Source organism: Lagopus muta, chromosome 15, assembly GCF_023343835.1.
Source record: "Lagopus muta isolate bLagMut1 chromosome 15, bLagMut1 primary, whole genome shotgun sequence".
In the NCBI taxonomy this organism is placed as follows: domain Eukaryota; kingdom Metazoa; phylum Chordata; class Aves; order Galliformes; family Phasianidae; genus Lagopus; species Lagopus muta.
The window spans coordinates 8,452,501-8,473,039 of record NC_064447.1 but is presented as its reverse complement, the minus strand read 5'-3'; the positions used below and the strand labels follow the sequence as shown (position 1 = coordinate 8,473,039).

Here is a 20,539-nt window from a genome sequence, read left to right as displayed (position 1 = left end):
TCTGTTGCACCTAAAAGCACTTATGATTAATTTCAGTTGGAAATCAGTGTTCAAATATAAGCTCTACCCATTTTAGAGTAACTGTATTATCTGGTAAGATTCTTCTGTCTAGTTTGCTTATCAAAGTACAAAGAATGCCGTATTTCTTAAGGAAATTAATACACGATATGAGAGATGTAATTTTCTTCAACTGTTTGGGAATTCTTGTTGATTTTATAGCTTCAGGGTGGCTTGGCAGAAAGCAGCCTGGTTGTTATGTGCACTCCTTTACAGTTGTAAGTGGTTCGAAGATCTGAAGGTCGATTAAATTGTAGTAGTGAGCACTTAGTCTTAAAGCAGCAGTAATTAGGAAAGTGAATTATTAACGTTGCTGTGTCGCAGCACTGCCCTAAACTTACTGCTTGCATCTTTTTGGATGTCTCATGATGTCGTGTAGAAGCAGTTCTACTTTGTCTGGGAGGAGCAATCGTATGTGAATGGAAACGGAAGAGAAGTGAATCTTTTGTTGACAATGTTGTATGTGGGATTAAAAATCTCTTCTGGGGGGGATACTTTGCACCAGAGTTGGCAGTCAGACTAAAAAATGTGACACAGTGTGCAGAAGGCTACAGGAGCCGTGTGTGACCTTCAGCATTGCCATCACTGTGTGACTGCCTTGGCGCGGTGACGGTTTGCTCGCTGTGAGAAGTGCTTGTTTTGTCTCGCTGTCAGCACGCCTCAGGTGTGGGCTGTGCTGCAGAGAGCTGTAAGGAAGCCCTGCAATTAGCATGGGTCCGTTGTGGCAGAAGGCGTGCTGATGGATCACAAAGCTGAGCTCTGGCCATTGGCTGCACAGACTGCGATATGTGAAGAAAACTTTCTTAATTTCCGAGCTTATTGCAGTATGTGGACCACAGAAATGGGATTGCCAATGTTGCGTTGGGCTGTTCACAGATTCTGAGATATTTACTAAAACAGACAATGACAAAATATGCTCAGTTATTTTTCAGTTCTCTCACTTCTAAATTGGGAAATGTTGGAAGCACGGAATGGAGATGCACTTGCATAAGATTTGTTTTAGTGAAATTGAGTTTCGATCTAAATTTGTTGTCATCCACAGTGTTTCAGATGCATATAGGAAGGAATCTGAATTATCCGCTTATTGAATATAGGCAATAACTTAATTAATGGAATCTGATACAGCGCTAATAATTTTTATCAACTCCAATTTATCTGTGAGCTTTTGAATACCTTCTATTCCTCATACATGCATTAAATTGACTCATGTCTGGCAGTTGCTCCTCGTAGTTCTGTCCCTCTGCAGCCAGCTGTGAAATAGGGAGCAGCAGGTCAGTGCTGTCAGAGTGCTGAGTGCTGCTCCGCTCACCTCCATGACGCTGCCATAGGACCTCCTGGGAAACAATGGTTCACCCACATTTTTCTTTAATAGCCTGAATAGAATACTTCATTGAAACACAAAGCAGCTGCTGAGTCTTAAGTGACTTCTTAAGTTTTATTCTGAGTGTCCTGTTTGCCTCCTCTTCTTTTCCTGTGAGGTGGTGACTTCTTGTATATGGTAACACTTTTAAGTTTCCCATGGGAGTAAGAGTTCTATTTTTAGTACTTAAATATTTTAATGTAAGGTTTAATTGCCAATATGAACGTAGAGCCTTTTCAGTATCTAAAGGGAAGCTACAGGAATAAGGGGACAGAATCTTTAGCAGGCTTTGTGGTGATAGTACAAGGGGAAATGGCTTCATGCACAAAGAGGGTAGATTTAGGTTGGATATAAGGAGAGTGTATTTTCCAGTGGGGGTGGTGAGGCGCTGGATCTGGCTGCCCAGAGTGGTGGTTGATGCCCCATCCCTGGAGACTTTCGAAGTGAGACTGGATCAGGCCCTGGGAAGCTTGATCTGGCTGGGTGTCCCTTCTCATTGCAGGGCAGTTGGACTACACAGCCTTTGGAGGTCCCTTCCAACTCCAAGGATTCTCTGATTCTATGATTTGTCAGAAAAAACTGTAGGTTTCTTAGTAGTAGCATGCTTTACCTTTGCTAAAAGGGACAGCGAGACATTCCTTCATCCAGATCTGTGCTGTTAAAGCTGTATGACTATGGGGTAACAGAGCTTGTAATGAGGAGTGAGTTAAAATTATAATCAGGAAAAAGAATTGGAATTGCGTGATATGTACACATATCTAAGAATATCTAATTAGTGTTGAGTATTTGAAGTTACTGTTCTGATGAATAACTTTGTCTAACTTTCTTTTTTTTGGGGGTGGGGGTAGTGCCAGAACAAACCAAGACAAGTGTAAGCCAGCCTCAGCCTGTCACCTCTAACGGCACTTCCTCAGCAACCAGCACTAATAATAATGCCAAGCGGGCCACAGCCAACAATCAGCAGCAGCAAACCTTGCCTCGATACCCTCCTCGTGAAGTACCACCGCGATTTCGACACCAGGAACAGAAACAGCTTCTGAAACGAGGTCAGCAGTTACCAGTTATAGCTGCAAACCTGGGATCTACTCCTAAAGTATTAAACGGCCAGTCAGGAGGCAGCACTGTCACAACCAAACAGCCGGTGACCAACGGAGAAGTGCCGAACAGCAGCAAAAAACAGCCAGGTGAGGGGCAGGGGCCTTGGTTTTCTTTTAATTAGAGCTGGATATTTGAAATGAGATTACTGATGAGCTGTTTGTTCTAATATTACTTAAACTTCGAATGAAAGCTGTGGCAAAATGAGAGATTCTCTGGTGTTGTAGCTTAATGTTAAACATTACAGGATAATTTCAGCCATCTTTGTGCAAGTTTGCCTGAAACTAATGGCATCTTTGTATGTTTTTGCTGGTGGTATACAGCAGATGCATACCTATTTTTGAGCAGATATTTAAGCCAAGGTGACAGCTACTACATGTTCTGAATTTCTGTTCTTTATCCTAATAATTGATTCAAGTGATTCAAATGATAATGGTACAAAGAATTGCATTTGATTTTGATTCATGTACATCAGAAAGAAAGATCTTTCAACTTCCAAAGCGTTCTGAGTAGTATCTCAGACTTTTGTTTTTTAGATTTAGAAACAAATGGGATATGACATCTCAGAATATCCAAATTGCTTTTGTTGCTAGGTCAGTTTCTCTTTCTTCGTTAACCTGAATCTTGATTGTTTTAGAAAATCCTAGAATCACAGAGCAGCTTGTGTTGGAAAGGACCGTGAAGCTCATCCAGTATTTGAATAGTAGTAGATCTACATGTCTGACAAGTAACTAAAAGATTGTAAGAGCCTTTTAGGAGAGAAAAACGTTGGCTACATTACCTTCCCATCTTACAAAAGATTTGTATTCTCTTTAGTGTCCTCTCAGTCACTGCGATGGCAGATCTTTTTAAACTGTGAGCTGTACTCGGGGCATTCCTGTACGTGCAAGGTAGACTGGTCAAATCTGGCAGATGGGACTGGGAGGCCAAGATCTCACTTTTGTATGTGCTGTGTATGAGTCTGCTTGAAAGTTCTTTTGTCTAGTACAACCAGCAATAGTGTCTGTCTGGGATGTTGTGAAGGTGAGTGCCTTGAAATATGTAGGAAAGATGACAATAAAGGAAAATGATTTTTCAGTGCTGGGTTTTTGTAATGGTTTCAGAATGTAGTCTAATGAATTGCTTTGTGAAGTAATGTAGAGGTGATGGTAGTCCAGCATCATGCAAGAGTACCTTAATTCTTTTGGAGCTGAAAGCCTTGGTCTTATTTACCTTCCACAGTTCATCTTTTAGACTCCAACCTGTCCTTCTCCAATATACCCTGGAGTGGGACCTCTTTGAGTTTAGGTGTGATTCTAACTTTGGGTAGGTGATTTGTAAAAGCCAGGCAACACAAGTACTGCTATATTTACATGGTTCCTTAAATAAATAGGCAAAAAAAAATCCCTTTGTCTGTATTTAATGTGTACAATCATCTGCAGTGCCATGTGCTCCTTTGGCAAGTGATACAGTCATATTGTACCAACACGGTTATTTTAAGAGATCTACATCAGTAACTCTTTACCAGAACATTTCCATACCAAATTCAGGTGATTGCAGTACTGAAACTTCCCTCCATACATAAACTTCATGTGAGAGAAGGGTCTTGAATGCCACCTTGGTACATTTGCTTGCCTTTATGCTTTGTTTCACATCAGAATAGCCAGGTGGTTATTCTACAACGAAATGATTTATAGAGTTACCTGAAATATTTGCTAGCAGTAATTGCTTACAACTGTGGGGCATAAGAGAACACAAGAGCTGTCAGGATCCTGGCTTTTATCCAGGCTAAGTTATTTTGATTCCTTTATGACATGAGTCACTCTCCCTTTATCCTTATGCATCTTGCAGTGGTGCAACTAATTTGCAACCAGGAGCCTTTGGAAACAGTTACTCATGTGACTCATGTTGGTGTGGTTTTTTGTCTTTTTTTTCCTTGTGTATTGTAGGAGTAAGGAAAGAAGTGAGCAGTTAAGATTGGCAGTTAGTAGAAATAAAGGTTGACTTAAACTAGGAAACATTGCCTTAAATGTAACAGTTAAGATCTCCAACTGAAAATGTGCTCCTTTTTCTATAGATCAAACTTTTAAAATTAAGGATGTCTCAAATTTGCTAATTAAATGCCAAATGTATAAAAGCTAACTAGTTGTGGAAATACTTAGTAAAGCCAGCAAATTTTCTACTTAATCTGGCCTACATTTAGGACTGATGTTTATATCAGTCTGTCTCCCCTTGTGCTGTGTTCTGAGCTATGGCGAGGCAATTGATAGACTGAGAGAGGGCGCTCTCAAGAGAAATCTCTCTTGAAAAGGATGCTAATAGATGGTCTAGAAGTAAAAAGTGGTTTAGGCACTCAAAGCTCTGAGTTACGTAAGCAGTGCTCCTGTAATTTTCTTGCTTTTTTTTTTTTTTTGTAGGCATGCCTCCCATTCGGGACTTGGTGAGCCACTCCCCTAACCAGTCAGGTTAGCCATTTCAATCTCACCTTTTTCACACTTGGTGTGTTTGTAGTAGTTAATGTCTCACACAGTTCTGTCTGATTTTTTTTTTTTTTTCCGATTCTTTGCCTTATGTCTTTTCAGTAGCATGTGCTGTGTGAATGTCTGGCTTGCATATGCTTTGTGTGCCATAGCATATTACACTTAGGTAAATATTTTCAATTTTCTAAGGTGTTAGAATTCATATAGAATTATTTTTTTGGAAGGTTAGGCTATGTGGCAACTTAGCACTAAAACATGAAGGCTTTTTGCTTTTTTTTTTTTTTTTAAAAAACCTTTCTGCTTGCTTGCTGTCTCTGGATGTTAAGGTGAATAATTTATGCAAGTTTGTTTTCTATCAGAGATGGTTCACAGCATGTGGAGGTAGTGATCACAGTCCCAGTCTGGTGACCTTCCTGTTCCAAGTGCCCAGTTAGTGCTGGGCTGATGTACCTGGGACTGCAGCTGTGTGTTGTTTGCTAGGTGAGGCTGTGAGACGCTCCTGGTATTTAATTAACTTACCTGAGCGCTAGTTACTTGCCCAAGAATGGGCAAATTGCAGCTCATGGTTGTGCTGCACGTGTCAGGGAGGGGCAGAAGAGGGGAGAGCACAGGGCTGGCTCTTGGGGAGAGCTGCCAGCTGGGCACAGACATGGTATCCTTGTCTTGGTGGCCCTCCTGCCCTGTGTTGGCAGAAACAGACATCTATTCAGAAACAGACAGCTCAGTCTTCTACATCTCAAGCTTGAGTTCTTCAAAAAGACAAAACCAGACTTCAAGATCTTCTGTACCACAGAGAAACTGATACCTGAGGTTAACAAACACAGTGGGGTCTGCTTTGGGTTTTGGTTTTGTCACTCTTAACAAATGTGCTTTTTAGCTTGTTTGCTGAAGTGCGTCTTTCCGTCAGGACCAAAACGCAGTAACTGGGAAGGTGCAGTGTGGGCATGCTATGTGCACATCACTGAGTTCTGTAGCTGAAAAAGGAGGCAGGATTCAATGCATCTCAGTCCTATAGTTTAGTTTAAACAGTGTGGTGGTACTTATACCACAGCTACCAACAAAACTCCTTTAGGCAGTGCCTGGTAAAACCATAGGCTGCTGTTGACTGATCTTACTGTGTACCAAATGCAGTATGTCATCAAGTAATTGTTCAGTTTTTAGGGTGTTCTTGTACTGTCTGCCAGATGGGAAGCAAAAGAGAATAGCTTACTTCCTCAGTACTTGCATTATTTTTTATTTCAGGAGTTTGTGAGCTGTGGAGATTTGAGCAGGAGTATTTCAGGGCAGTGCAACTTATGAAATCATTGATATTTACCTGTGTTTAGGAAAAAGATGATTAGTCAAGGTAGTTCTGTTGGTAATAGAATGAGAGTCTGGGTGGCTGGAAATCAATACACAAGCATGATGATTATGCTTGTCACAAACTGTATTGCCTCTAAATTAATACAGAAGATTTCAATAAATACAAGCTTTCTTTCAATTTATTATCTTGCTGTGCAAATTAGGGTTTGTTACCATTTTGTTCTGGCTTGTTGTCATAGACTGTATCTCTTCACGCTGAATTCAGGCTGCTTGCCACCTATCTGTGTAATTCCATGCTGTTTTTTAAAGTTGATGGTGTTATTGGGATAGCACTTATGTAACAAGATCATGTTTTGTTAGGACAGCTTTTTAATACTCTTGCTTTTCTTCAAGCGAATGCAGGCAGCTCTTTGATTAGCCTTTAATGTAAGTTAAATGTCATTTTATGAAATGTCAGTGTGAGGTTTGAAATCTTGGACAGCTGCTCGTGTGCTACAGCGTTTTTTCCAGTGGCATATCAGTGGGCAGGATCTAGATTATGTTCTTCTGAATGAATGCCTTCCAGTTCTCCTAAGGATGCTGTGTGGTTCCCTCCACCAAGAGCATGGAGCTGTGGAGTCAAGTAATGATTCAGATTTGTTGTTCTAATTCAAAAATAGAGAATTTTCTCATTCTCGTGGCATTGCCAAGTTCCTTTTGCGAGGCAGTAGCACTCCAAGTCTCTTAAATTTTGAATTGACACCACCTTCACTTCTCAGTTCAGCCACTCATGCTTACCATGATAAACCTCAGCATTCCCCTTCTTGCAGTGGAATCAGAGGGCTGGGAACAGGCTCCTGCCAAGTCATCTTCAGATGCTTTCTGTGTTTTGAACAGTTATTACCAAAAGTCACATCTTGTGTATGTTTTAACCTCTATGTAGATGGCAGTTTTAAATAAAGTTTTATTAATGTTTTTAATAGAGTAGGTGCAGTCTGTAGGGGGTTGGAGCACACTGGGGCTTGAGGCTTCAGTTTGTGCACAGAACTGGTGTTGCTGGGAGCAGAAGGGAGAAACCACAGGGACCAGTGGCTTCCCTTCAGACTTCACACTTAAAGTCTGTTTCTAAGAAACATGAGAAGCTTATAAATTAGTACTGTATTATTTAAAAACAGCCAATCTCTACATGTTCTATAGAGAGCTCTTGAGAGAATTATGGATTGATACCTGTAGTGTTTTGTTACTGTTAGCTCTGTCTGTTAGCAGGGACAGGTACAGCTTCGTAAAGGTCGATGTGAGTAGCCTTCTCTAGACACATGTAAGGCATGTACTGTAAAAATCCATTTGGAATGAATATGAACACATGCTTTTTCCATGTTCTAAGTAAAGGCAAAAAAAAAAAAAACAACCAGAAACATTGCTTTTAGAAAAGCAGACTTTTTTAAAAATGGAAGTGTTTTTATACTGAGCAGACAGGTGACTTGCACCTGAGCATGTGTTGTTTCAGTTCAGGAAAATAGTAAGTGAGCTACACTGAAAGGTGTTGCATTTGTGTTTTGTTGCCATCTTCATTGCTGTATTTCCATGTGCCTCATACTCCAATAGTCTCATGTTGCAGTGCATTTGTGCTTTGATTTAACAATTTGGGGGGAAAAAACCTCTGCAATAAAGCTTTGGAAATATGAAATGAATATTGACAGCACTTAATTTTATAGCAAATACTTTGTGACGTGTGTACTTAACCACAAAATATTTGGAAGTCAATTGAGATGTGTGTCTTCCTGACTCCTGGACATAATCATCCTATCAATTAAAAAAGAAATGGTAGCTCTTACATAACTGGCAGTAAGAAGTAGTAGTTGAGTTGCTGCGCACTATATCTGTGTTCCTACAGCAGCAGAACTTTGGATTGGCATTGTGATTTTTGTGTCGGGTTGTTGTTGTATGAAAGAATTAATTTGTACCTGAGAAAACATACATAATATCTTTTAATGGTGTGTATTTCTGCAGCTGTTGTCTCAGAACATTTGCTGCTGCTAGGTCAGTTTAATATCCAGCTTAGATTACTGCCTTTCAGAATCTCTTTGAATTTAAACACACATGATTTTTCATAAAGTATTTTCTATCTGGTTATACAGAGCATTAAAAGCAACCAAAGCAGCACTAATTGGAAGAAATAGAACTGTACTTTCTGTGGTGTTTAGTTGTGCTTTTTGTGAGAATTCTGCTTTGTGCATGCAATGAGAACTGTTCTAGGTTATGCCCAGGGTGATGTTCTGAGTAGGTGTGCTGTAAAGTTTTCTCTGTAGTTTTCAGTGACTCGTGTTAAAATAAGCAAAATGATTCTTGACTTAGTGTGCATTGTTTTTCTTCTGTTTAATGAAGTACTAATGCTGTGTTTATAATGATGGTCTTGGACTTTCCTTCTTCTCTTTAGATCTGAACCACAGTGGTCTAGGATCCCATTATGAAAATTCTCACTGGGGACCAGTCTCTTCAAATAGTGAATCCAGCACAAACTGGGATAAAGTTATTGTAGACGGCTCTGACAAAGAAGCATGGCCATCAATCACTGGCAGTGACCCAGAGTTGACATCAGAATGTATGGACACTGACTCTGCCTCTAGCTCTGGGTCAGAGAGAAACCTCATTATAATGGCTTCAGGGAGCACAGGTGGTGAAAATGATGGCATTCGAAATGGCATCGGACATGGTTCTCAAAATAAGTTTGTGGTTGGTAGCAACAGCAATAATGTGGGCAATGGAAGTATTAATGGGCCGTGGGGTTTATCCCATGGGACCATAATAAGCACATGTCAAGTTTCTGTGGATGCTCCTGACAGCAAATCTGAAAGTAGCAACAATAGAATGAATGCTTGGGGCACCATAAACTCTTCATCAAATGGAGGGTTAAATCCAAGCACTTTGAATTCAAATGGCAACCATGGTGCCTGGCCTGTATTGGAGAACAATGGACATGCCCTGAAAGGGTCTGTAGGGAGTGGTAATTCTGGCACAAATATTCAGTGCAGTACCATAGGTCAGATATCTAACAGTCAGAGTATTAACTCTAAAGTGGGTGGTTCAGCCCATGGTTCCTGGGGAAGCCTTCAGGAAAATTGTGATTCTGAAGTAAATGGTACAAGGAAGGTTTCATTCAGTGGGCAACCTCAAAACCTTAACACTGAAATGAATGGACCAAATAACACTACTAATTTTATGACCTCTAGTTTACCAAACTCTGCTGGTTCAGCGCAGATTAACGAACTGCCTAATAATACAGGGCATGGGGCCTGGCGTGTGAGCACAATGAATCATTCTCAGATTCAGGCCTCTCCAGTTACAAATGGCACTTCCATTTCTCACCTTAGCAATGGTGAGGCGAAAAATGGTGGATCTTATGGTACTACATGGGGTGCCTATGGTTCTAATTACTCTGGAGACAAATGTTCAGGCCCAAACAGCCAAGCTAATGGTGACACTGTGAATGCAACTCTAATGCAGTCAGGCATTAGTGGGCCTGGCAGCACTAACTTTCAAATCAACGGGAATAAAGGAGGAGGGGTGTGGGAAGCAGGGACAGTCAACTCCCAGAGTATGCCATGGGGAAGTGGAAATGGTGCGAGTGCTGGCGGAAGTAGAAGAGGATGGGGCAACCCTGCACAAAACACTGGCACTAACATTTCAAATGGTGAATGGAGTAAACTGCCTAGTAATCAGCATTCCAATGACAGTGTAAATGGAAATACCAGGAAGTTTACAAATGGATGGAAATCTACTGAAGAGGATGACCTTAACAGCCAGAGTTCTGCTGTGTCTCAGATAACTGAGCAGAATAGCGCGTGGGCCAAAACAGGTACAGGGGACGGAGAAGGTAGTACAGAGAGCACTGGATGCCATGAAGACAGAGTAGCTACAGAAGGACAGAACCGAGAGAGAAGAAAAGTTGACCAGCATGCATTACTCCAAAGTATAGTAAACAGAACTGACTTAGATCCACGTGTCCTTTCCAATTCTGGTTGGGGACAGACTCCGATCAAACAGAACACTGCCTGGGATACCGAAACATCACCAAGAGGTGAAAGAAAAACTGACAATGGGACAGAGGCCTGGGGAGGCTCTGTGACACAGACTTCTAGCTCAGGGGGATGTGTGGATAGACCTAGCCCTAATAATAATGATACCTCATCTGTATCAGGGTGGGGAGATCCAAAGTCTGCTACAAGGTGGGGAGACTCCAAAGGGTCAAATAGCCAAGGGGGGTGGGAAGAGGATTCTGCTGCTACAGTAATGGTCAAGAGCAATCAATCATGGGGAAGTGGCAAAGAGGAAAAGTCATCTTGGAATGACACGCAGAAGATGAAACAGGGATGGGTAGAAGGACAGAAGGCCAGCCAGGGTTGGGCTGTTTCTGCCAGTGACAGCTGGGGTGAAAATTCAAGAAGTAACCATTGGGGTGAGACTAAGAAATCCAGTTCAGGAGGTAGCGACAGTGACAGATCAGTATCTGGTTGGAATGAGCCAGGTAAATCAAATTCTGTTACGTGGGGAGGTAGTAATAATACAAACCCAAATAATTCTTCAGGATGGGATGAGCCTGCAAAGTCTAATCAGAACCAGGGCTGGGGAGACCCTCCTAAATCCAATCAGCCTCAAGGCTGGGGGGATTCATCAAAGCCAATCAACTCTCCAGAATGGAACAAACAAGATGTTGGATCTTGGGGAGCGCCGCCTGCCACCAATAAACCACCGGGTTCAGGCTGGCTGGGGGGACCAATGCCAGCCCCAGCAAAGGAGGAGGAGCCCACTGGCTGGGAGGAGCCATCCCCTGAATCAATACGCCGCAAAATGGAAATTGATGATGGAACTTCTGCTTGGGGTGATCCGAGCAAATACAACTACAAAAATGTGAATATGTGGAATAAAAATGTCCCAAACAGTAGCAGCAGTTCAGACCAGCAAGCACAGGTACATCAGCAGCTACTGTCTTCAAGTGCCATGTCTAGCAAGGAGAGCAGTTCGGGTTCTGGTAAGACTTGACTTTACACAAGCTTGTGTTTTCATTTAATTGTAAAACAGTTCTTTTCTACTTGTTTCATATAACATATTTTAGATTCAAAGTGGAGAGGTGAAGGTGGCAACGTTAGTACCTTTTTATTATCATTATTATCTTTTAAAGGGAGAATGCAGGTAGATGTTTTGATATTCTTATACAGATTGGAAGATCTGTTCTCATTTTAAATAGTTTCAGTAATGTAGACTAGGCAGCTCTGCTGGAATCCTGGGGTGTGGGAGCAAAGGGTAAGTGCTAAATATATATAAATGTATATATCTAAGGAATAGGAGTTATTTTCTTCATTTGATTCTAAAAGCTAAAACTTAATGTTGCTGAAGAATCAAAACAAACAAACAAGACAAGTTGAGCTGCTATCGGAATGAAACACAATTACTTTACATGCACTAAAGATCAGAATTTGCAGGCTTGTAGTTTTGGGGGCAGTAAATAGTTGTAGGTGTGTTTGCGTGGTGCATGCAAAGTATTTTGTACTATCTTTTTCAGGTGCAAGGAGATGTAGCTTAAGCATAAGGAGCAGCACTTAGGAACTTAGTATTTTAGAAATGCCTATTCTCCATGTAATTCTTTATATATGGAATTTGTATTTTTGCTGCTTTTTAATGGAACAGCTTACTGTCGTAATAATTACCTGTGTGCAAAATGTAAATGTTTGCTAATAAGCTTTTTACTGTATGCTATGGCTTTGAAAAGGCAAAACACTTGATTCTTTAAAGTGACTTTTAAAATCCTGCTTAAAAAAAAAAACAAACAAGCAAACAAAAACATGCCAGTAACTCATACTGCTTTAAAAAGGTTGGGGAGAGCCTTCTACTCCAGCCACTACTGTAGATAATGGAACTTCAGCGTGGGGTAAGCCCATGGACACTGGTACTAGCTGGGGAGAACCCATCAGCGATGCAGGAGGCACCTCTGGCTGGGGAAACGCTTCTCTTGGTCAACAGGCTCCAAATAAACCTGGTGAGTGCTTTTTGCACCATCTCTGAATAACAATACTGAAGGTGAAATGCTTATCTTTTTTTGGAGGCTTTAATTTGAAGTAAACATAAAGCTCATTTCTGTCTGTGTTAATGGCATCCAATGCAAACTGATGATTTTTGTTTGTTTTTTGTATCAGAGTAGCTGCTCATTGGTGTGTCCTTCACCACCAGACCATTGTTGATCTGGCACTTGGCATGATTAAAGAAGCTACTTCTAGCTTCAGGTTTTAGTAGCTGATTTGTGTGGAGGTTTTTGTGGTTTGAAGTGTTAATGTGTCGGGGTTTTGTTTTGTTTTGTGTTTTTTCCACAACCAGGGCCTAAATCTATGCAAGATAGTTGGTGTGGAGATGATATGCCATTGACAGGCAGTCGTCAGACCAGCTGGGAGGAAGAAGAGGATGTAGAGATTGGAATGTGGAACAGCAGTTCTTCACAAGAAGCTAACACATCTTTGAACTGGCCACCCTATATGAAGAAAATGCCCACAAAGGTAATTGTGACTTGTGAAATGTCAAGTCCACACACAGGTGTGAGTTGGCAATGGAAACAAAAAAAAGTCCTGAGACTCCTGAAAATTATTTCTTGTTACTGTGTAAAACGATTCCCTCAGAAGGTTCTGTTGGGGTTTTTGCACTGTTGTCACTTCTGAAAACTAAGAACAGATTGCTGTGCTGAGTGGAGTACCATTAATCTTTCGTCTTCATTCATAACGTTTCATAGTTTAGTTTAAGCAGTAGGTGGCAAACATCTTCTGAGTGTCATGGGAATTCCTTTCTGTTTTTAAGGGAATAATGAAAGGTGGAAATAAGCAAGATGAAGCATGGATCAATCCATTCATTAAGCAATTCACAAATCTCAGTTTTTCAGTAAGTATTATACCTTTCCTGTCAGTATTGCCTTCTTAGAGTGTTAGTTGCAATGCACGAAAATGGAAGTTTTTGATTGTCTGAAGCTCATTTTCATAGCATTTTCCTTTTTACTTCTGTCTGTCTCCTCTGTTACTCATCCATTGTCCTTTGTACATTCTCAGTATAAACAGACTTATTTATGAAGGAAGGTGTTGTAAATGTTACCCAGATATTCATCCAGTGGTCTGTTGTTCTGGTTAGTTGCATGTGGATTTTGGTAAATGTCTGCTTTCAGCAGATATCAAAGGAACAAAGTGCACTAAGATAGAGCCAATTATCTTGATGTTTTTTTTCCTGCAGGTCTGAATTGAAATAATATATTAATCTCTTTGTTTTAGCTTTTAAAAAGATTATTATTAAATAATTGATTCATTTTATTACTTCAGAGAGAATCACCAGAAGAAACCATACAGAGCAATAAGATGGACATGTCTGGAGGTAAGAAAAGGAAATAACGAGATTTGACAGCTTTCCTTTCCAATCTCTTAGTTTAAATATATCAGTTTTCAGAAGTATGTATAGTAATTTCTTTTACTATATATGTGTGTATTTGTGTGTGTGTATATGAAGTATTTCCTTAAAAATGCTCTTGTAGAGCAAAAAAACCAAACAAACTTGTGCATATAACACTGCGTACCTGATTGCTGCAGTACTGTTAATCCAGAAGTCAAACTAACCTCATACATACAGAGCTGGCATGAAAGTATGCTCATGTGCTGTGGGTTTTTGGTTTTTGTTTTCTTAATACAAGTAGCCAGAGTGCTTTGTGGACAGCTTCCCTAAATAGGCACGAATGCTCTGAATACCACACTCGCTCCTTGTGGTTCATTCCTGGAAACACATTTTCAGTTCGAAGAAGTAAATTAATACTGAACAGTTACTTCAGCTGATATTTGAATGCCAGAATCACTTCTGAGCAGCCTTTATTTGAGATCATTTGCCATTATATTCCTCTGGCAAATGAAAAATAGGATAATTAAATTTAATAAATGACTAACTGTATATGATAGTAGGACATGTAATGGAAAATAATTGTGGTGTTGTGTTTATTGTAGCTGCACTTCTTAAGTTTAGTTGAAAATTACTTTTTTGACTTTTGGCTCATGATCTATATTGCACAAGTTGTTTGCATTTCAGATTTAAAACATAATAGAAAACCTCATGCTTAAATGATCTCAGTTCTTGAATTTGAATTTAAAGTATTAGCTTGAAAATAATTCCCTTGCAGTGCATGCGGTGAGGTGTTAATGGAGTATTATGCATTGAAGTACACTGCTTTACTGCTGCTTATATTTTGATCTCCCAGCTTGCCTAGTGGCACTGACAATAGAAGCTAAATGTTAAAATGAGCTTTCAGTGAGCACTAGTATTTAAAATGTTTCCATCTTTTGTGTTGTAATTCCCCCCACAATAACTGAATCAAATTAAAGAGCCTCTGAAATCTTATGCAGACGAAGGGCATGTAATAAAGGTACTGCTTCAAATCCCAGACAGTGCTTGTTGTGACTCTTCAGAGAAAAACAAAAAGGTGACATTAATGCTTGACTTAAACAATCATATTTGCTTTGTTTTTGAGAGCAGGCTGAGAATATTTTGGGGAAGTGTGCAAAGTGTTGACGCTGTTCTGATTCTGAATGTGAAGTTTCTGTAGCCACTGATTCACAGTGCTCCTTTGCTTCCTTTGAAGCAAAACCCAGGCAGTTTAAAACTGAATTGATGCTTGCTGTTATTAGTATCAGGCTTGAAAGCTGTGTTCTGTATTTTATAAGCATAAACCCATTCATACTGCATCTGGAAAATCCTTCAACGTCGTAGTCACATCTCCCTCACCTTTTAGGGATATTGCAAGATAAGAGAATGGAGATTGATAAGCATGGCCTCAATGTTGGAGATTACAATCGTGTGGTTGGAAAAGGCCCTGGTTCTCGTCCTCAGATTTCCAAAGAGTCTTCCATGGATCGCAGTCCTTATTTTGATAAGGTTAGCAGCTATCTTGCTGGTGGACGTTCTGAACTTTGACTCAGCATTACAAGTAATTATGTGTGCGCTCCGTAGCTTTCTGCATTTGGTGGAGGAGAAACTTAGTGCTTTCTTATTGATCCGTAAGATATGTTTTGTTCTTTTTAACTTACTGATATATAATACTAAGCACTTTCTGTAGCCCATTTGCAGTGCAAATAACTAACCTGATCTCTTTTGTTTTCTGCCTATTTCCTGCTGATGCTGGACTCTCATGTGACTCTTCCCTTCTGTTCCTGGCAATGGTTTCTCCCTACTGCTTGCTTGCTGGCTGGTTGTTGCGCATCGGTTTGTCTGTCCAATCAGGATGGCATTGTAGCAGACGAGTCCCAAAACATGCAGTTTATGTCCAATCAAAACATGAAGCTTCCCCCTTCAAATAGTGCACTACCTAACCAAGCCCTTGGCTCCCTGGCAGGGCTGGGTATGCAAAACTTGAATTCTGTTAGACAGGTAAGGCTGTGTGCATATCCTTGGCATGTTACTTGACAGCATTTAATACCTTTTATTATAACTCCTAGCTATTAATGTGATTAATGTGTCTTTTAGTTATAATGAAAATGTATAGGGATGGGAGAAGTAGTGGAAGAGGTTTATTGTCACTAACCATCCATCTTTTCCCCAGAATGGCAATCCCAGTGTGTTTGGTGTTGGTAATATAGCAGCACAGCCCAGGAGCATGCAGCAGCCTCCAGCACAACCTCTTAATTCATCTCAGCCTAATCCACGTGCTCAAGTGCCTCCTCCATTACTATCCCCTCAGGTAACATGTCCTCAGAACCTTCTACAGATAAGCTACCAAAATGCTGCTTCAGAAGAACTTTCTGTTTACTGGTATTGCTGATATTTATTCTGTAAATGTTTGAAAACTTAGTTGTCCTGATCAGTGTTACAGAAAATAGGTAACTGTTGACCTGAGATAGTAATATCCTACAGCTGCTGTAACTACTTGCACGTGCTGGTCGCTCACTGATTGTGCTGCTCTGTTCTGCAGGTTCCGGTATCATTACTGAAGTATGCACCAAACAACGGTGGCCTGAGCCCGCTTTTTGGCCCACAACAGGTAGCCATGTTGAATCAACTGTCCCAGTTAAACCAGCTTTCTCAGATCTCCCAGTTACAGGTAAGCTAAAAAAGGTAGATGCTCTGTGTTCTGTTTGAACATGCAAGTAGAAACTTACCTCAGCTGTACGTTTCTCTGAAACAAACAAACCACACCAAAACACTGTCTCCTAGCGGTTGTTGGCTCAGCAGCAAAAAGTGCAGAATCAAAGAAGCATGCCTTCTGGTGGTCGTCAACAGCAGGAGCAGCAGGTAAATACTTTTATTATTAACTTTTCAAACACTTTTTTAAAATTGTCATTGGTCGTGAGCTGCGTTTCCAGTTACAAGCACTCTAAAAGTGTGCAAGAGCGAATTGGGTTTTGACAAGCTTTAAAGGAACACACTTAGCTTAATGCTGGGTTTTTGCTATGTTAACATGCACAAAACATAAAAATTGACTTATTGGCTTTAAGTGTAGGAGAGCTTTTGACTGTTGATATTGTAACTGCTCTGTTTTTAAGGGTCGATCTATTAGTATGCAGCAACAGATGATGCAACAGTCCCGTCAGCTTGATCCAAACCTGTTAATGAAGCAGCAAACTCCACCCTCTCAACAGCAGTCACTCCATCAACCCACCATGAAATCTTTCCTTGAGAATGTCATACCCCATGCTACTCCTGAGCTACAGAAAGGGCCATCACCAATAAATTCATTCAGCAGCTTCCCTATAGGTGAGTTTTTTCATGCAAACTTCATACGGTCAATATTTACGTAACAAAGGACGCGCAGCCTTTCTTTCAATTTTGCCTGTAGTTTTCTTCTGAAAACAGTAGTGGTTGTTATCCTGTGAACATTCACAATTTTAACTGTAGTAGTAATTCTTACTGGGAGTCCTCCAGTTACTTTTGTACAACAAATGGCTTTTCCCACAAGTGCACTTATTCCCAGAAACGATTATCAGAATCTCAGAGCAAAATGTTGCACATCTTGATCGTGCATCCGTTTCCTTTTATTTTTTCTTATCCTGTGGATCCCAGTGATAAGACAAAGTCCTTTTGCAGTCACATATCCTGAAGCTAAAGGACGTTTGGAAAGCAGAAACTATACAGAGAATCAGTTGAAGTGGTCACGTTTCTTTGAACTTTTAAAGAAAGTTTTCAATTAATCTGGAATCTTGTGGGTAAAACCAAAAAATTAATTTCTCTTCTGGTCGTTTTGTCCAGAAGAGCTTTTAGTTTTGCATTTTTAAAGAATGGCTGCCTCATTCCAGACAAAATATCTGACCATTTATAAATACAAGTATCTCCTGTTTCTTTCTCCCTACGTTTCCAGGCTTCAGTCCAATTTCTTCTTCAGAAATTCCAGGCTTGTATATTTTCTCCTTATTTTAGGTCCCTTTTAAATGCTATCTTAATACAACTGCATACCATCTACCTCTGTTTTTTTTTTTTTACCCCTGTTTTTGTTTTTCCTTTTTAGTTTGCTTTTCTTCTGTGTTCTTTCAGTCCTGCCTTTTCTGCTGAGCTGGTTTCCTTTGCATTCTCATTGCCTTTCATAAAAAATATTTGTTTAGTTGAGACTGCCGCTGAAATCCTTGTGCTTGTAGGTGAAGTGTTATGGAACCAGGGAGCTGGTGCAGGCTGTGCTGTTGCAGTGCATGTGGCACACTGGAATTTTGCTTTTGGCCAGTCTTAATTCCAGGCTGTTACTTAGTGGTTGCTGCTGCTGTCTGGCATCAAGATTAACTACTGCTTTCATCCAAAGGGCAAGGCGGAGGCATTAAGTTTGCTTAGCTATTAGAGGCACTGTTAGTTCTAATAAAAGGAACATTGAACTTTCTTGCCAAACTTCATACCAAGTATTTGCATCCCATCTGTGTTGGAGTCTTGTTGTTTCCACTAGATATATTTTTTCTTCATTTGAAATGGCATTTCATATCATTAAGCAGCTGCTTTCTCTTCTCAGTCGCTGCTACATTTCAGTAACCTGCAGTATGTGTGAATGTTTTGGGATCTCTTTGGTGTAGCCCTGTGTAGTCAAAGAGGCAGGTGGAGTTGTGCTCAATCCACAGTTAAGTGGCTTTAGGGAAGAAATAATAAGTTTCTGGAATTTCTTCACCCCTTTATGAAAAAAAGAGCCAAGAGGAGTTTTTGTGCACTTGGAGGATATTACTGAGTGGCAAAGTCATGTGAGGAGGAGCAGAAGTTGCCAAATTGTGTTCTGGGAAATCTTGTGGTGTGTTGTTTTCTCCATGTTCTACTGTCAGCACCAGAAGATGTGGCCATGAGAGCAGGAAGCCCTGTGCGTGTTCAGGGTGACAGAATTGGTCAGAATTCACCAGACCCATCAGAAGCAGAGATCTGAGGAGTTGTGTGTGTGGTTTTTCTCTCCGGTTTGACCAGTGCTGCAGTCATGTTCCAATTCCTTTACAGAATTAAGCATTTTGAATATTAAAGCCTGAATAAAAATGGGGTTCAGGGTCTAACTACAAATTGCAGTATGTAACTTCCGCTGAATAGGGATGTTCTGACACAGCCTCCTGCTGGGAAGGAGGTCTGTCTGTTTTAGAGTTGAGCTCAGTTCAGTCCTTGTGCTTTGTACAGATGAGTTCAACTGTCACACCATTGCTGCTCTGGTACTAAAATGCCACACTTTTAGATGTTGTTTACATTTTAATTTCTCTTCCACAATGGCTTCTTCCACTGCCACTTCTGCATGAAGACATCAGCTGTGAACTTCAGAGTGCTTTGCATTGCTTAGCTTAGCTTCTGTAGTAAGTTGACTGCATCAAGTGCTACTTAAGCTCATGTTTCTCGTACAGACTTGGAAGCATGAAATAACTGTAGTAGTATGCTCTTGAATGTTGATTAGAACAGTAGTGGTAATTAACAGAATAAAGGCATTCAGGCTGTCTTTCATAAGCTGTGTGTATCCTTTAGGAATGAACTCAAACTTGAATGTAAACATGGATATGAGCAGTATTAAAGAGCCACCACAATCTCGATTGAGGAAATGGACTACAGTAGACAGCATTTCTGTGAACACATCTTTAGAGCAAAACTCCAGCAAACATGGTATGTTAAAGCACATCTTTAAATAGCATCTGACCTACAACCTCCGAATTTCAAGTTCTGTGTGTAAGATGCACACAGTTTGCTTTATTTATGCTTGTAGTTGTAACACTTGTGTTGCTGTAGTTTGTATGGTGTTGTCTGTGCTAAACTTGCTGCTTCTGTTGTACAGCAGCCCATAGCTTTCTTAATATTTTTAACTTACAGAAGTGATCCTGTGATGAGACTAGTAGGAACAGTGTGCAGGCTTCCTTTTTAAGACTTTCAGCATGCCTATTGCTACTGGCTTTACCTTAATCTGAATTGGAAGTCCTTATACAATTTTAAAACTGGCTTTAGATTTTTCAAGCTGACCCCTGCCCCACTGTGCTGCTGTCTGTGGAGGCCAGGCTGGATGGACCCTGGCTGCCTGATCTGGGTGGCAGCCCTGCCCACGGCAGAGGGCTTGGAGCTCGATGGTCCCCTCCAACCGAAGCTGTTCCCTGATATTTCATTCCAGTGATCAGGATTCACGTGATGTTTCAACTGTTGCAGTTGCTTGAAATTTCATCCAGTTAAAACTTGAGTCTGTAGCACAAAGGTTCTATGTCTAAAGATAGTTAAAAATGTCTCCAGTCTCCTATTACTGTTCAGTCTTCAGATTGTTTGGGTATTTTTAGATTTGTCAGCTGCTTTAATACTATGAAATAGTTTGCTGCCTGAAGCATGTAGTGGGGACATCCTGCTGCTGCACTTGCTTGCTCTAAGCTTCAGCCAGTTATTAGCCGTGGAAGTCAGAAGTGTTGGTGTTTTAACTGTAGGTAACGTTTTCTGAACAGTGCTACAAATTTGATCATTTGAACTCTATTGCACTAGATCAACAGCAACAGCTGTATATTCCTCTGAAACTGTAGAATATGGCTTTTTTTGCTGTATAACTTTCAAAGTTCTGACAGGATTTGCACAGAACTGTGAATGTTGCTTTTGTTCCCTGCTCTGCTGCCGGTAACTTTTTCTTTTCCTTACGGAAATGTGAGTAAAACTTAAGAGCTTTCCAGTAGTTAAAGGTCTTTTCAGTCTTAGCAGGTACTTTGTCAGGAGCATTCTCGTCACAGAATATTGCTCTGTTTGTTATCCAGCTGGAGTCTTACATCACGGTTTTATTCTCTTCAGTTAATATTTTAGTTAAATTTATAAATGTATTGGTTTT

The 20,539-nt window shown here is 40.4% G+C and overlaps 1 protein-coding gene across 12 annotated transcripts in view; it reads left to right on the top strand.

The window, feature by feature from the left end:
- TNRC6A (trinucleotide repeat containing adaptor 6A) overlaps positions 1-20,539 on the top strand; it is a 42,185-nt gene that overhangs the window by 16,676 nt on the left and 4,970 nt on the right. For 5 of the 12 annotated variants that reach the window (XM_048961267.1, XM_048961263.1, XM_048961262.1 and 2 more), the window contains 15 exons: positions 2,266-2,601; positions 4,909-4,956; positions 8,690-11,281; positions 12,122-12,286; positions 12,622-12,797; positions 13,093-13,173; positions 13,602-13,653; positions 15,053-15,195; positions 15,541-15,687; positions 15,860-15,997; positions 16,229-16,357; positions 16,471-16,548; positions 16,800-17,010; positions 17,612-17,644; positions 19,219-19,353. In XM_048961267.1, the coding sequence (XP_048817224.1) occupies positions 2,266-2,601; positions 4,909-4,956; positions 8,690-11,281; positions 12,122-12,286; positions 12,622-12,797; positions 13,093-13,173; positions 13,602-13,653; positions 15,053-15,195; positions 15,541-15,687; positions 15,860-15,997; positions 16,229-16,357; positions 16,471-16,548; positions 16,800-17,010; positions 17,612-17,644; positions 19,219-19,353 (4,464 nt within the window). The remainder of the gene's footprint in view (positions 1-2,265; positions 2,602-4,908; positions 4,957-8,689; positions 11,282-12,121; positions 12,287-12,621; positions 12,798-13,092; positions 13,174-13,601; positions 13,654-15,052; positions 15,196-15,540; positions 15,688-15,859; positions 15,998-16,228; positions 16,358-16,470; positions 16,549-16,799; positions 17,011-17,611; positions 17,645-19,218; positions 19,354-20,539) is intronic. The other 7 variants (XM_048961266.1, XM_048961264.1, XM_048961268.1 and 4 more) reach the window with 6 other exon arrangements.